Source organism: Paramisgurnus dabryanus, chromosome 17 (genome assembly GCF_030506205.2).
Source record: "Paramisgurnus dabryanus chromosome 17, PD_genome_1.1, whole genome shotgun sequence".
In the NCBI taxonomy this organism is placed as follows: Eukaryota; Metazoa; Chordata; class Actinopteri; order Cypriniformes; family Cobitidae; genus Paramisgurnus; species Paramisgurnus dabryanus.
The window spans coordinates 31,135,190-31,151,316 of NC_133353.1; the positions used below are offsets into that span (position 1 = coordinate 31,135,190).

General features: G+C 35.6%; 1 protein-coding gene across 2 annotated transcripts; it reads left to right on the top strand.

Annotated features, from left to right (window-relative positions):
• The first annotated feature begins 1,198 nt into the window (after positions 1 to 1,198).
• On the top strand, positions 1,199 to 13,876 carry foxg1a (forkhead box G1a). 2 transcript variants are annotated; one of them, XR_010544531.2, is made up of 3 exons: positions 1,199 to 2,669; positions 7,319 to 7,362; positions 13,398 to 13,876. XR_010544531.2 is itself a non-coding variant. In XM_065288790.2 (2 exons), exon 1 carries the CDS (start codon positions 1,391 to 1,393, stop codon positions 2,645 to 2,647), a length of 1,257 nt encoding a protein of 418 aa, XP_065144862.2. In that variant the 5' UTR covers positions 1,199 to 1,390; the 3' UTR covers positions 2,648 to 2,669; positions 13,398 to 13,876. The 2 variants fall into 2 exon arrangements, 1 of the variants encoding a protein (XP_065144862.2); XM_065288790.2 differs by lacking the exon at positions 7,319 to 7,362.
• Positions 13,877 to 16,127: the final 2,251 nt, after the last annotated feature.

Consider the following 16,127-nt stretch of genomic DNA (forward strand, 5'->3'; position numbering starts at 1 on the left):
GTGCCGTGCGTGTGTCTGTTGTTCAGTCAACCCCCCTGCAACTTCCCTAGCACAAATACACACCTATCACCCCTTCCATCAGAGAAACTTCAACCGTAAATATAAAGCGCCTGATTGATGTCAACATTTCTGCATCCGCATAAGGAAAATGTTATTTTTTATATTGCAAGTGTAATCTGAATTTCACAAAGACCACTATGAGGCTTAATCAGTGCTACAGTGTCCTTGTTTTATTTTTTCCATCACCAGAGAAGATCCTTCCCCTAAATATAGGGATGTTATTGTTTATTAGTTTAGTGATTATTTTGACGTTTTTGATCCTAATGATTTAGGCCTACTTTCTACACACTGTCATTTGTTGTCTTAACATGTGTTATTGTTTATCAACTCCGTTTATAAACAGGCCCTAAATAAGTAATTATCTTCAAGTATTATTATTATTTATTATTATTATTATTCTGTAATAATAAACGTTTTTTTTGTTTAAACTTGTTTTTGTTGTTTTATTGTGTCGATGCCGTGAACTGCACTTGTTTGTAACATCGTAATTACGCCAAAAATTAAGACACTAAATGCATCTTACTGCACTACAAATAAACGTCAGTAATGTTGTTCAAGTTAAAATGCGTTAAGATAAACTTGCAACTAGATATGCTGTACGGGCTCGAAGCCTTCAGCAAAATGCTTAAATTATTATAAATACACGGGATCGAACGTGCTGGCTTATAGATAACGAATAAATATATCGTTTTCAATAAGGATTTGTTTTGGGAAAAAAACTAACGCACACTGTCGTCGTGCTATGCGTATTATGAATTAATGGTGTGCGTGCTTTAGCTGTATGTATTAAAAGCCAGAAATTCCGGATACAGGAAGTAGTACCTGTTTTTGTGGCTACCTTTGAGTCCCTTTTGTTTTTCCCCCTGCGGTATGAAAACAAATTGAGGACGCATGGATATGTTGAAACAGCACTCTACAATTATCAAAAAAAATTGATTGAGGTTATGTGGTCTGTTTTCTTGGTAGGAGTTTGCTGGGGGAAACGAAAGCTATTGTTGACTGGGCATGAGCATTGGTGGATCTTGTGTATCCTTACGCACTGGAACAGGCGCTAAGAACTGCTCAATGATTGGCTGCACGGTTAATACTTATGCTGCTGTGGTTGGCTGCAGTCTCTAAAAAGGTTCAACCACTTTTTTTACAGCTTAGTGTCTGTGGCTCCGTAATTAATTGTAGCTAGCTGTCTCATATCGACGTGTTTTTAAGGAACATGAAATAGTTGTTGTGTGTGGTTTTTTTTTTAATTAGAGGAGTTGCCAGAGCAAGAGATTTGAAGACCAACTGTGCTGCTGCTGCTGCTTCTGGTTGTCGCTACTCTATCTTACTTGTGATGTTGGATATGGGAGAAAGGAAAGAAGTCAAAATGATTCCTAAATCATCGTTTAGTATAAACAGCCTGGTTCCCGAAGCCGTACAAAGCGACAACCACAACCAACACCACCACCACCATCAACACCACAGAACGGTGCACGAGGAAGAGGAGAAAACTCCTTTACCTGCCCAAGTGCTGGAGCAAAAGTCGGAGAACACTTGCGCTAAAAGTGAGAATTCATCCCACGACTCGTCGTGCACGGACGAGAAGGAGAAACAGGAAGAAAAACGGGACTCCAAAGAAGGAGAAGGAGGCAAAGACGGCGAAAAGAAAAACGGCAAGTACGAGAAACCACCTTTTAGCTACAATGCTTTGATTATGATGGCCATTCGGCAGAGTCCGGAGAAACGGTTAACCCTTAACGGCATTTACGAGTTCATTATGAAAAATTTCCCGTATTACCGGGAGAACAAACAGGGATGGCAGAATTCCATCAGACACAACTTAAGTCTTAACAAATGTTTTGTCAAAGTGCCCCGGCATTACGATGACCCAGGAAAGGGAAACTACTGGATGCTTGACCCATCTAGTGACGACGTGTTCATTGGCGGCACGACGGGCAAACTTCGGCGGAGATCGACCACCTCGAGGGCAAAGCTGGCGTTTAAACGGGGCGCACGGCTTACCTCCACCGGACTGACATTTATGGATAGAGCTGGCTCTTTATATTGGCCTATGTCGCCGTTCCTCTCGCTACACCATCCGAGGGCGAGCAGTGCGTTGAGTTATAACGGCACATCGTCGCCTTACCCTAGTCACCCAATGTCTTATAGCACAATGTTGACTCAAAACAGTTTGGGGAGCAATCACTCTTTTCCAACCTCCAATGGTTTGAGTGTTGACAGACTAGTGAATGGAGACATCCCTTACGCCACACACCACCTCACTGCGGCCGCTTTGGCCGCCTCAGTGCCATGTGGGCTTTCCGTACCCTGTTCCGGGACATACTCTTTGAATCCTTGTTCGGTGAACCTGCTTGCGGGCCAGACCAGTTATTTCTTCCCCCACGTCCCTCACCCATCCATGACCTCCCAGAGCACCACGTCCATGAGTTCCCGGGCCGCCTCTTCCTCCTCCCCGCAAACGGCCTCCTCTCTCTCGTGTGACTCCTTAAGGCCTTCCCTACCCAGTTTCTCATCCGGACTTTCGAGCGGACTTTCTGACTACTTCACACATCAGAATCAAGGGTCAACATCAAATCCCCTTATACACTAACTAACATCCACAGGATCAGACTGTAAGTGAACATTTTACACCAATTTACACTGTAATATATATCAATGAAAAAAATAAGGAGAAAGAAAGGACATTGCAAGCCGAATTCCAGGTATTTTGTATTATTGTTATTATTATTAATATTATTATTATTATTATGCATTTATTTCTGTATACAAACGTCAAGTGTCGCGAAATGGTTTATTATTCCACTGTCAGCAACGTGCAATGTGACCAGAATAAAAAGGCTGAAGCGTATAGGTTTTTTTCAAAGGCAGTATGATTACTTTAGAATGTTTATTTAAATAGTGGTTGCAGTTTTGTCCAATTTTGAATGTTAAAATATCTAATACCATTACAAAATGACACCAGTCATCATGTTTGCAGTATTATCACGTATCATGAACGCACTGGTGCAGTGAGATTTTTTAAAAATTAACACAAAGTTTTATTTTCATTTTTTTTAAATAAATATGTTTTAAGTGCTCAATGCCCATTCAGATCCGTGGCTCCTTGTTATTTTTTTTTAAATTGTTTTTATGCAGACTGAATACATGCATCTACAATTCGTTTTATTACGTAGGCTATATTAACAATACAGTTTCTTTGTAGACCAAAGAATGGGTATCAAACAAACATAGTTTTCAACATTCATAACTTTACACTCATGCAGTTTTGAAGGGGACAAAGATTGTGTTTGCATATTTTAATGTATGTGGTCACCACCATGCCGGTCACATTCTTTTTGTAATTAGTGAACTGTCAATACCTGTTGTTATTATAGGTTAACTTTGCGAACGTGTAACCCGTGTTGAGTAAATGCCTCATAAAATATTGAGTGATTGTTTATGTCGTCTTTAAATTCCATGGTTGTGATTTTGTGGTCTTATGCCCGTGTTTGTCGCTTAAACTGTTAACCAAACAAAATAAAAAAATTAGGTTAAGGCACATTTATTACGAACATTTTGTCTTTTTTGAAGTGCTAGCATTTGGCTGTCTGAAACTATATTGATTGGAAAAGCGTGTTTAATAAAAACATTTAAGCGACAGTTTGCGGGTATATTTGAAGGCCCAAGCCTTCTAATGTGTTTAAAAAAATTATATTACTTAATAGGGGTAACGAAGAAAAACGAGAGACACAAAAACAATATTTTGGGCTTCTTTATATTTTAGGGCTAAGCAAAAAAAAAAAAAAAAGAGCAAACGATGCAGTTACGATGTATCTACTACCATCTTAGGTCACTACGATAGATGCCTGAACATCGAAATCCTTCATGTCCCGTAATCGTTACATGGGTTTATTTGCTACGTTGTTATTTGTGAAATATTTATTTTTAAATATTACACATGTTTACATGTTTCTTTTGGTCGTTGAGGCCATACACACAGATTAATAACACCTGATAATCACTATCAGTCCTAGCTTTTTGGCCAACAATAGAATCATTAGTTTCAATAATACAGATCAACTTAGCTTTCAACACCTTAAGTCCAGTTATTTGTTCGTTTTTGAAAGAGACATTGTATTAAATGTGTCTGACCGTAATGCAATAACCCCTGTGCTTTATACAATAGACCCTTGCAACTCAATATCTTCTCGTACGATGTTATCGCCCAAATGTTAAACGGGGTGGCCACTCAAAAACAATAGGAGACAGAGCAGAGGTCAAATTTAAATATAATTTCCTTTTAGTAAGAAATGCAAAAAATAATTAATACAACAACAACAAAAAATCGTTGATGGTAATTAGGTTGGTGTACATTTGGATATGTGGGAACATTTTAACATAGTAAATTTACAACACAACGATTTTGACATGAATGTTTAATAAAAAATATAGAGAAAAAAAGCAATTTTTGGAATGTCCTCCACGTATCTACAGTAAGATTTGTCAATAGAGGTTAAATTGATTTCAGATCAATGGGTGTAGTGTATGTACATCATGGATGTTAAACATGAGTAGCCTCATAAACAATGCATTTATTTTTGACCGCAAAATTATGATTTTGGAATAGTGATTTTTTTGTTTTGGGTTTGTTACATTGCCATGTATGTTTCCGATCTACACCATGAGTTTTCAATCCACAGCGACCAACAATCAATTTACCTGCACCAGAAATAAGCCATAGAGTCGCAACAATAATTGTCAAATCTTCAAGGAATTCAATCACGGCGAAATTGTTATAAAAAACTAGTCGTTTGTATTGTATTTCACATACATTCATATGCGATGCATTTGAAATAATAGTTATTTTTTCTTTTTGTCTTTTGACATCTTGTATGCAGGGTTTAGTCATGGCTACACAAAAGGCGTGGTTTCTGATTATTACCCTGAGGCGCAGAGTGTAGGGGGAACTGGGGACAACCTCCCAACCCCAAAGACACAAAAACGAAATAAATCAATGGAGCTTATGCGAATATAAAGACCAACGGCGACGTATATTTTGAAAGAAATTTAACAAGAACATCAGTACAGAATTACTATTAAAACTAACGCATGACGCGAAATAGTATATTTTATAAAACGCTAAAACAAGGAACTATCTTTAAAAGTTATATATGTTTTTCCGGGTGTATGCTTTCTGTTGGTTTGTTTTATAAAATAAATAGTTATAATTATAATGATGATAAATATACAGCAGTTTAAAATGTTCATAAATGGCCCTGTAACAGTTATTTGGTCTCTGTAACCAAAGGCTAAGGGAAAATTATAATAATTTGTTCCTATGGTCAGATCTGTTGGTTGAGATGCAACAGCTTGTGCGAATTGTTTGTGTTTTGCTAAATGTAAATAAAAAATCTTAAAGTCTTTTCTTGACACCTAAGACAATACTGCGTACCTTAATCCTGGGTATCAATTGTCTTATCAAATATGCTACCACGACTCTATATAAATAGATCAAGTGATATAAACAATTCATATAATACTCCTTTGCGGATGTGTCACCTTTTTTGACATAAGTGTTTGCATAAAAAAATAAGGGGTTATAGTGGGAGCAAATTGTTGCCATGGTATGATCAAACGTGGCGAAGAAGTTTGAACCATTAAAATACTTGTAAAATGCAAAGGACATTTCCTCTCTCGAGTAATATGAGCCACGCAGAGTGAGGGCGCTAGAATGACGCAGAACTGTAGTGACATAAACGTAATATCTTTGTAAAACACATGGCCTCTAAACATAGTTTTCCCTGTGGCAAGAAGAACTGTAATATCATTTACAGGCTGTGGAAAAAATCACAAGGGATAATGCAGAATGTTGCTCCCACTAAACCACTTAACCACATTAGCATCCTAACATTCAGAAAAACACAGAGGAATGCAAAGCTTTATTATATTATTATTATTATTATTATTATTATTATTATTAGGCATATTGTGTTTTTTATTCAAATACAACAACAACAACAATAATGATGATGATGTTAATAATAATAATAATAATGATGATGATGATGATGATGATGATGATAATAATAAAATAATAATAATAATAATAATAATAATAATAATAATAATAAAGATTCAATAGACATACTAACAACATTGTAACTCTTATATTAGTCATAATAAAAAGACAAGATTTATAAAAGACTAATCTGAGAAATATCCAACAATTGTAGTAAGTAGTTATTTTATTGTTATATAATAGCCTATATAATAATAAAAAAAATCTTATTTGTCTATGGCTCAACAGGCTGAAAAAAATCGTTTGCGATATATCCTGTCTATATTGAAGTAAAATATTTGCTAGTGAAAGAAAACATTCGACAGATCGTGAATAATCGCTTTAATGAGTGTGTGTAAGCTCACGACTCCAGAGAAGCGAAGGGACCTGTCGCTGTCGGCTTAATCAAACAACTTATATCGTGACGATATTGCATATTTTTTTTTACAGCTAAATTATGAAATTTTTCTTTCGAAAAAATATATTTCCAAGTGTTATTGTAATCATACCAGTGTCTTGAAAATAACCGCAACCTATGTAGCTTACACAAGGCGACATACGCGCAATGACAATATCACAAAACATGAAAAATACGGATAAGGATTATTGGTCTAATTGGTCAATTTAATCAGTAAAATATACAAATACAGGCTTGCTCTTTGTAGTGTCTTGGGGCGAATAAACTCTTGTCTATGCGCATTCAATAAGGTGTGACTGGTGAAGCAGATTGTTAGGGCATTATGTAGGCTGGGGCAACATCACTTCATTTTTAATCATTTTATGTATGATTCTTTAGTCTGTATTGTCGTCTTTGGTTACTACGTTTATCCACAGTTAAAGTAGCCTAGTAAAAAATATAATTTTTATTCCAGGCCCTGAACGATGACCTTAATAATAAAGCTTAAAAAAAAACAAAGTGAGCCCACATAAGAAAAAATATAGTATTCTTGAGTAATTACTGTAATAAGCTGTAGTAAAATTTGTGTTTTTTTATTTTACGACAGTTTACTATAATTTATCCTAACAAGGTAGAGTAATTATTCTTTTTTTAAATGAAATTATGAACTGTCTATTTTCTGTAGTGAATGGTTTGTCAAAGCATCGTTTTGAAAAAGTTTTATTTGTGTTTTCGATTTTTAAAGTTGGCGCTTCTTTTGACCTATACCTGAGTTCCTCACTTTTTTATTTTATCCATGTTTGCTCCCTCTTTCCCTTTTTCTGTAGCTCAACTAGTCCATGTCGTTCGCAACACCAAGTTTGTATTCCAGGTAAAACTTTCTCATAAATGCATACATTTTGGGCAAAATTGTAGATTAACAGGTTCACAATTAGTGCATTAATAATTTTAATAATTCTGTTACATAATTACTAGGTTCTGAGCGACTCTATATCTGTCAAATGCCTTGACATATTTTGTGGCAGCTTACAATAAAAGTGTTAAAATGCCCCAGGGTATAGCTACTTTTAAGTATTTCACATTATATCGTGCAAATTACGTTTTGACGTTGCTGGTGTTTAACAACGACCTGTGCGAGATAACAATTTGTCTGTCTGTGTTTTTGTCTGACTACATCAAACTGATAATAATTTGGATATCAGTATTAAATCGAATTCAAATTATCTTAGTAAATTAAAATAGTTTGAGTGTTGGTTATATGTTAATCGTTTTAAAACCCAACGCCGTTTTGGTGAGTTTGGAGAGTGTGACACATAAAGACATGCGCCAAACCAATATGTTTAGTCTGATGTATTTAGTCACAAGAAGGAAACACCACCTGGGATGCATGATGTAATAACATTCATTCAAGCTAACGAACAGCAGCTATAATAATAATAATAATAACAACAGCATCATTGTTGTATGTATGAGTTGTACATTTTTATTGATCTACAAATAACAGTTGTTTTGTTTAGGTGCCAAACTTTTCGTTACCTGACATCACTCCTTCAGTTATGAGGCCTATTTGTCAAATGCCGCTTCGAGACAATACGTGGAATCACAGCATTCGTGCTATCAGATTGCAAAGTCCCAGTGCCGGTTGGGTGTCCGAAACGGAACCAATAGGCTTACAAATAGAACTGCTGATTGTAATGAATTCTCACTCGCCCCTCTCGAGCGACTGATGGACTAATAACTTAATACAACAAGATCTTATTTGTGGTGTCACATCGGTGCGAGCTCTTAGATATCTGAGGTGTTTTTTTTCTGTGGCCATAGTTTATTAGTGTTTAAAACATTAGGATAATAATATTTTAATATATACTATTATTCTAGAGTTACAATCGAATGTAACATATAAATATTAATCACATGATCCATTGTTTTCATAATATTTAAAATATTGATTAAAATAATGCTGATGGGATGGGAGGAAATTGTTAGACAATAACAACAAAAATACAATAATAAACGACACCAGCAAACGACCAATAAAAATAATAATAATAATAATAATAATAATAATAATAATAATAATAATAATAATAATAATAATATGTTCATTTATTCAATTATTTGTCAGGTGACATTGATTTATGTTGTAACATCTAAAATAACTGGTTGTATTCAGGTCAAAAATATTAGTAGCCTACTTAATATAACTGAATCAATTCGTATACATTAGGCCACACCAACGAACGTAATAAGGGTCAGAGCAGGTAAAAATGGCTCTGCTACATTTTATGCATTTTTAAGTATGGAACCGGCAAAACCAAGCCATTTTTAATAGTAAATAAATAATATTACCAGTGAATGAGATAATGAGATAAAGAGATGGAGAGTGACTTTCGCTATCAGTTTGGCCAATCCAGCACAGATGCTTCTATCGATTCTGTAGACTTCCGCCCAGTCTTGTGTTTACCAATGACGTCGTACCAAATCTAAATAAATACTGTATATCAATATGTATCACACAAGTGTGCATTTTGTGTATCCAATATGTAGCTCTTTTAGGCAACTATAAGATGTAGATCATTCATCAATGGAGGCGGAGGAGGCCCAGAGGAGGATGGCCTTTGCTATTAATAGATTCATATAGCCACCGTGTCTCACTGTTTAATTGATTTATCTTGATAATTTTACACGAACCGTTCCTATGCATTTCCATGTTATTTAGATGAACAAATTTACGCGTCGCTCTTAGAAAAGCATGCAGATATTTTCCCTATACCGTCTTTTGGGGTGAGGCAGGTTGTCTGTCAGCGAGGTATAGGCGACAGCCTGTCTACAAGCAGTAAGCTGATCTTCAGAGTGCTAGAGGAAAACGGGCAAGATTCCTGGCCTGCAAGCCGAGATATTGATCTACCTCAGCCACCTAAACAAAGCCTCACCTGTTTCCCTTGTCCATACTTTATTTTATGCCGTCTAATGCTTGTTTTGTTTGACATTTCTTTTATTTCCATGGATCCGAACTTTGATACACTTTTGGGAGTACTACATAAACACCGTGTTGTACCTGAACATCCAGATATCAGCAGCAGCATTAGAGACCACCCTTCTCTCCCGATGCAGAAAATTACTCCCCTTTGTCTTTACGGTTAGGCCGGAAAATAAAAGTTTTCATTCAGCGGCAGTTTCCAATAACATCCGACGTGAGATAAAACTAATTACTCCATTATGCCCCTCCAGTTAATGTTTCATAAACTGGATCCACTAAAAGCTCCTTTATTATTTATCAGGCCGCGCTTTGGGCTGCTTGTTAAACATATCAAGATTACTTTCTCATCTTGTACAACTGTTCGTCTGCAATGGTGGCGCACAGATTCATTCATACAACCCTGCGCCCACCTCTTTTATCAGTATGCCTTGAACACGGTGCTGCTGACAGACAGCCAACTTAGGAGAGGAAAATGTTGCCTTGACTAATCTGATTCCTTTGTTAATGGGACGTCATGCAATGCAAACGTTTGTGCTTTTTTAGAAACGTAATATTTCACATAATTTGCGCGAACATTTTACGTCATTTTAATTTGGAAACATATAGCTACACCATAGACGTAAGTCGAAAGAAACAGGTGTAAAACCCGGTATATAAGCTAACATTTGCTTTTATCTTACACAGATAAATAAATATGAACAGAAACGTCACACAAATGTATCAAATAAATAAATAAATATGAAGGCATATTTTAAAGATAAAAAAACATTATAGCCTAGATATCTAAATTTGGGAATTACGCAGTTGACATGTGCCTTAAATCCATACAGGCCTCCCGATTATAGCCTACTTACAACAAAATATCGATGATCAATATTAAATAAATCGTATTCTATAAATATTTCTCTGTATTTTTGTTTCTTTTATTCTATTATTTTATTCATTGTAAATAATTTCCTGTAGCTTAACTAAAACGCATGCGTTAACAGCGCAAAGGTTATGGGTTCGATACCAGGTAACACGCATAGGCCTACCTTTAAGATGAAAGGTTTTTGTCGTTTGCCAAATGCATATATTTAAATTTTACCAACACTGTAAAAAATTCTGTAGAAAGTTTCCCATTAACTTACTGTAGATTTAAATTTATGGTATTTACTGTTTATTTAAAGTTAAATGAACATGAAACATTAACAAGTCTTTATCTTTACAGAATAAAACTAAAATAACACCCTCATGCAAAGCATTCTGGGAACCAAAATCTGAAGGAAAAAACTGAATGCTTTTTCCCAGAATGCTTTGCATGAGGGTTTTATTTTATAGTTTTATTCTGTAAAGACAACGGTTTGTTAATGTTTCATGTTTATTTAACTTTGAACAATCTGTTGCCAGTAAATAACATTAATTTAAATCTACAGTAAGTTACTGGCAAACAGCTGCATAACTACAGAATTTTTTCATGGTAAATAAATAAACTAACCAATAAATAAAACAGGTGTTTTTGCTAACATTGTCTGTTCGAACAGTTCAAAGTGTTGTATGAGATCTTGAGTTTGATATGCAAATGTCGTGGCTTGTCATGCTCCTTGATGATCATCCATACACCTGTAAAATACTATGAATGGACAAAACTCTAAATGGTGGTTTTGGCATCGATCCAAAGATAGTAGATAGATGTGGGTCATCCATGCTCATGGAGTATCTCATCAGTGCATCGGCTTTTGAAGAGGCCACTCTATCATACTGATAAAAAGGTGCTTCGCAGCCAGGCTTTAGCATCTCAACAGACAAGGCAAACATCTCTGTTGCCAGCCTCCTGGAGACTGTATACAGAAAGATGTGTTAAGATGTCTGATTGTTTGAGGATGTTACAGAGATAGGCCCAAAGGATTTGGCCACAAGGACTAGAGATGAGATTGCAAACCAGTGCCCTAATTTGTGAGGCATTGTTGACTAAGATCAAGGGGGAATTCCGCCGGAGAGATCGGGAGGCAGGATGCTGGGATCTGAGGGAGCATGCACGTCTATATAGGGTAGCTAGCTGAGCACACAGGGCTACCGACTACAAACTGTGGGTCTGTGGGTTTGATTCCCCAGTGGGGCACCAAAGAGAATGAATGGGCAACAGAAGGGTCCTAGTGTATAGTACTGCCGTTGTGCACCTGAGCAAAGCACTTAACCCCACGTTGAGTGCTGCATCATGTTACTCTGGACCCCTTAACCCCTCCTCCATCCAGGGCACTGCCGCAATAGAGAAACCGTTCTCTGAGAGTTTTCCCAGGTTAAAGAGGTATATATAAGGGGGAAACGGGAGTATTGATATTGTGAGATAATCTGCCTGTTTGCCTTGAGGTGCAAGAGATCTTCTCTTGACAAACAATAATGCCTGTATTGAGCACTATTTGGGTTTTAAACAGCGAGTAAAGGAAGATTTTGCCTTTTTGTAAAAAGTTTTGAGGAAGTACGGGTAAGTATGGAGAAGTTGAAATGTGTAGCGCTTAACTGTATTTGTCAGCTGCAATTGAGTTTTGAACTTTTACATCAGTCAGGACGTATGAAGTCTAAGCTATGAGTTTAGGATTTTGAGGTTGGGAGGAAAGAAGAGTGTTCATGGTGCCTCCTATTGACCTCAACTCCGTCCCTCTGATACTCTGTGCACAAGCCCGTGACATGTTGTATAGTTTTCAATATTCGTCCCAGTCACAGCGACTGTACTTCAAGAGGACCAGAAGAAGGAAAGGATATAAAGAAGAAAGATTAAGTCACACTTACTATTTGGAGATGATGATGTTAAATGAAGCATATGGGGATATGCACTAAACATGAAATAAGATGTAATACAGAGATTCTTGTTTATAATGTTCACTGTAAAAAAAATCAGTAGAAATTAAAGTGTTACTTGCAGCTGGTTGCCGGTAAATTACCGTAGATTTAAATTTATGTTATTTACTGTCAAGAGTTTGTTCAAAGTTAAATACATTTTAAATATTAATAAGTCTTTATTTTTACAGAATAAAACTATACAATAACAGCCTCATGCAAAGCATTCTGGGAACCAGAAATCATCATCAACCTTTTCTGTTTTTTGCTTCAGATTTAGTTTCCCATAATGCTTTGCTTGATGCTGTTATTTTAGTTTTACTCTGTAAAGACAAGGACTTGTAAATGTTTAATGTTCATTTAACTTTGGACAAACTCTTGCCAGTAAATAACATAAATTTAAATCTACGGTAAGTTACCGGCAACCATCTGCAAGTAACACTGTCATTTCTACAGAATTTTTTTTACAGTGAGTGTGTAATGTTCATCGTAAAAGACAATAAACATTAATTCTTAAAAAAAATGCTTCAGGTTAAATAAACTCAAATTGTACAAAATGTCAAAAATAAAAATAATATAAATAAAATGATTTATATAATGCACATTTGCCCAAATTTAATAATGTGATTTTTTAACAATGAAAAATATTATGTTTATTGCATTTAAAACGTGATATGACTTATTTTTCAATGTATATTCTGTATCACTTCACATCTACAAAAAGTTTAGAAAATCTTCGTATTGATTGATATATTTTGTTAACTGTGAATACAATTTTTTCCAAGTTTATTCCAAATAATCCCAATTTCAATTTTACAGATGTTACAGGTGTTTTGTTGTGCCCATACTTTTGCAAGATTTGCTGTTATCAGTATGCTATCAGTATCATATTAGTGCCATATGTTTTTTTTCTTTTTTTTTTTTAATATAATGTAAATCTAGCTATATTACTGTTATCTTGCCTTATGATGAATGAGCTGGCATCTGTTAGTGTTACTGTGTCACCATTTCTCTTAGTGCCAAAGAGGGAGGGGGAGGGGGATAGAAGGATGTGCATAATTTGAAAAGACAAAATAACAGTCTTAAATTTGTCATTGTCTTCCTCCTAGATGTCTGGCAGTGTGTGCTGCAGTAGCCCGAATCCACCCTGTGATGCGTTACTCACCCATGCTGAGAATGTTTACAGTTGTAATCAAGGTCCATGTAACTTGTTTGTGAAATGTTTTGCCTTTATGTTTTAGAGGTGCTATACAATTTGCAAATAGTAGGGCATGAAGTCACAGTTTGATTAAATTGCTGTCAGTACAAAAAAGAAAGAGAAAACAGAGGCTTTGTATAAACCCAAGACTGTTATTTTGCATCCCTTTATAGAATGAGTTTGATTTTTCTCCCTTTAGACAATCTTACAATTTGAATTAAATATGAACACCTTGGCATTGTGTTTGTTCAACATTTTGCTTTGCATATGAAGATCTGTATATTTTCTACATTTTGCAAACAACGTTTTTGTGACATTTTGTTTGTTGTTGAAACAGTATTCCCTTGTTGCTAATGTTTTTGTTGTAAAGGAGAAATCATGCTGATCTACTGTGACCCAGTAAATTGTTACTTTGGGAGATAAAAACATGTCTGTTGTCATTTATTTCTTTGGTGAGAGAGGTCTTTGCATCACCATGCTTTGTTTATTTAAATGTTTTTATTATTTGGCCAGTTTGCTGACATAAGCGAGACTGATGTGTAATAATATCTGATTTGTTTGTGTGTGTGTGGAATTGTGAACTTAAAGAAACCTTGAACAAAGGTCTCCATAGACACACACACAGGATCAATGTCACAGCAGCTATTTTAATGAGCGATCTCATGTATTTATTTATAATAAAAAGTGTATCCAGCCGTGGCACGTTTTCTCATGTGATATGAGAGGTTTTTGCTTGCACACTTTCAACACCCAAGGGCTTGATTCACTGCAGGTCTCCAGAGACATCATCTTGAGGGTGTCTTTTATTGTCTACAGTTTTGAAAGTAAACAACACATGTCTCATTCAAAAACAACTAATACATCATGGAAAGGGATAATGAGGGGCTTTGTAGGTGAGAAAACATCATAATGGAAACGTGTGAAACAACAGTCATGCCTCAAAATGTAAATTATATATGATATATGCCTAAGATACATAAGTTATTTTTTCACTTAAAAATGAATTCTGATGTATTGAATAACTTATCTACAATATAATTAAATCTTATTGGAATTAATGGAAATATTTACAGAAAAATCTGTGCAGAATAGTATGCCATTTCTTAAGCTAAAGAAAACATATTGACTGTATACATTCAAAAACTTTCAGCCTGAAAATGTACACAGTAAAAAATGCAACTTTGTTTTGCAAGTCAATTCAACCTATAAAGTTTTGGCTCGTGAAAAGTTAATATAACTTTTAAATCAAGTTGAAATTGTTTAACTTAATTTTTTTAAGTTAACGTAACATAAAAATATATGAAGAGTTGCGTTGCAAAACGAGATAATTCCGTTTTTAACATTTTTGTCAAAACATGTTTATTGTTATGTTATCATGTTATTATTTTGTTTTATGGTGCTACTTATCTGTATTTTTAAGTTATGAAGGTTTAAATCAAAACAAACCAACTGCAGTTGAATTGATATTAATTGGAATGCACAACCAAAAAACGAGGTTTCTGAAAAACAAAAAAAACGGAGTTATCTCGTTTTGCAACGAAACTCTTCATATGTTGATTTTACAAAAATGCTGCATATTCTTTACAGTGTATAAAAAATAGAAGTCTGAAAAGATTATTTAAAAAAGAAAATTGTTATTTTAACAAAATATATCAACAAGGTAAATAATTTCCTAAATAAGTGTTAAGGTATTAAGGGACCTGCTTAACCCTATGTGGTAGTCAATAAAACAATTGCAATCATCAGTAACTTTCAACAATGAAGCCCCACTTTTAATACAGCCCGTCTGCAGTCCACTGTCTTCTCGTAGTCATGCTGCGATGGGTTTTGATAATTTGAGAAAATAAGGAGATGCAGACGTTCATTCGCCTCTCTAGGTGGGCGGAACACGGAACCCAAGCTGCCCTTGCCACCAATTTCACAGAGCAATTATCTACTTGGATTCATGGGAGTTTACTAAACAAACGGCAGCCCCGCTGCGCCCCTCTCAGGCTGCGGCACGGATCAATTCTGCATCACAAAGCGCCACCGATGATCACCCTGTCTGCACTCTCATCACCTCCGCATATCGATTATTTTTGTGTCTTTAAACAGGTGCCTATTTTATACATCTATACATAAACTCAGGCATATTTTTCCTTGGCGTAATTACTCATTTTTTTGCGTGATGATGCTGTTGTTTATAGGCTAACCTTTATCAATGACATTCTTTTGACTCGCTTTTAAATAAACAACATTAACAGTCTGTCATACTCAGACACAGTCAATTGCACTTGTGTGGTTATTAGGGCAGATATGGCTCCAGAGCCCAAAAAATCAATGCCACCGTGATTAGACCGATGACAGCAAATTCACAGTTTCATCCGAGAGTGTTCAGGAAGAGACGAGGTGTATAGCAAATAAGTCGCACTTGTCTGCACACAAAGGAAAAATCCCCCGGTCTTTGTTTATAAGGTGTAAAAATACGAAATGATTGCAGGATAGCGGGGACAGTCGAGCTGTTTCGTCGCCAGCATTTAATGAAAAATATTTTTGGCAATTTTTAAAGCAATTGGGTATTGAGTCAGTGAATAGGCCCGCATTGACCGACAGGTTTGGTTTCGTCAACTTCAGAGAACCAAAGACACAAAATAAAGACAGA

Bases quoted from the DNA above. Each gene is read 5' to 3' on its own strand.
- foxg1a (XM_065288790.2), top strand. From the start codon at position 1,391: ATGTTGGATATGGGAGAAAGGAAAGAAGTCAAAATGATTCCTAAATCA.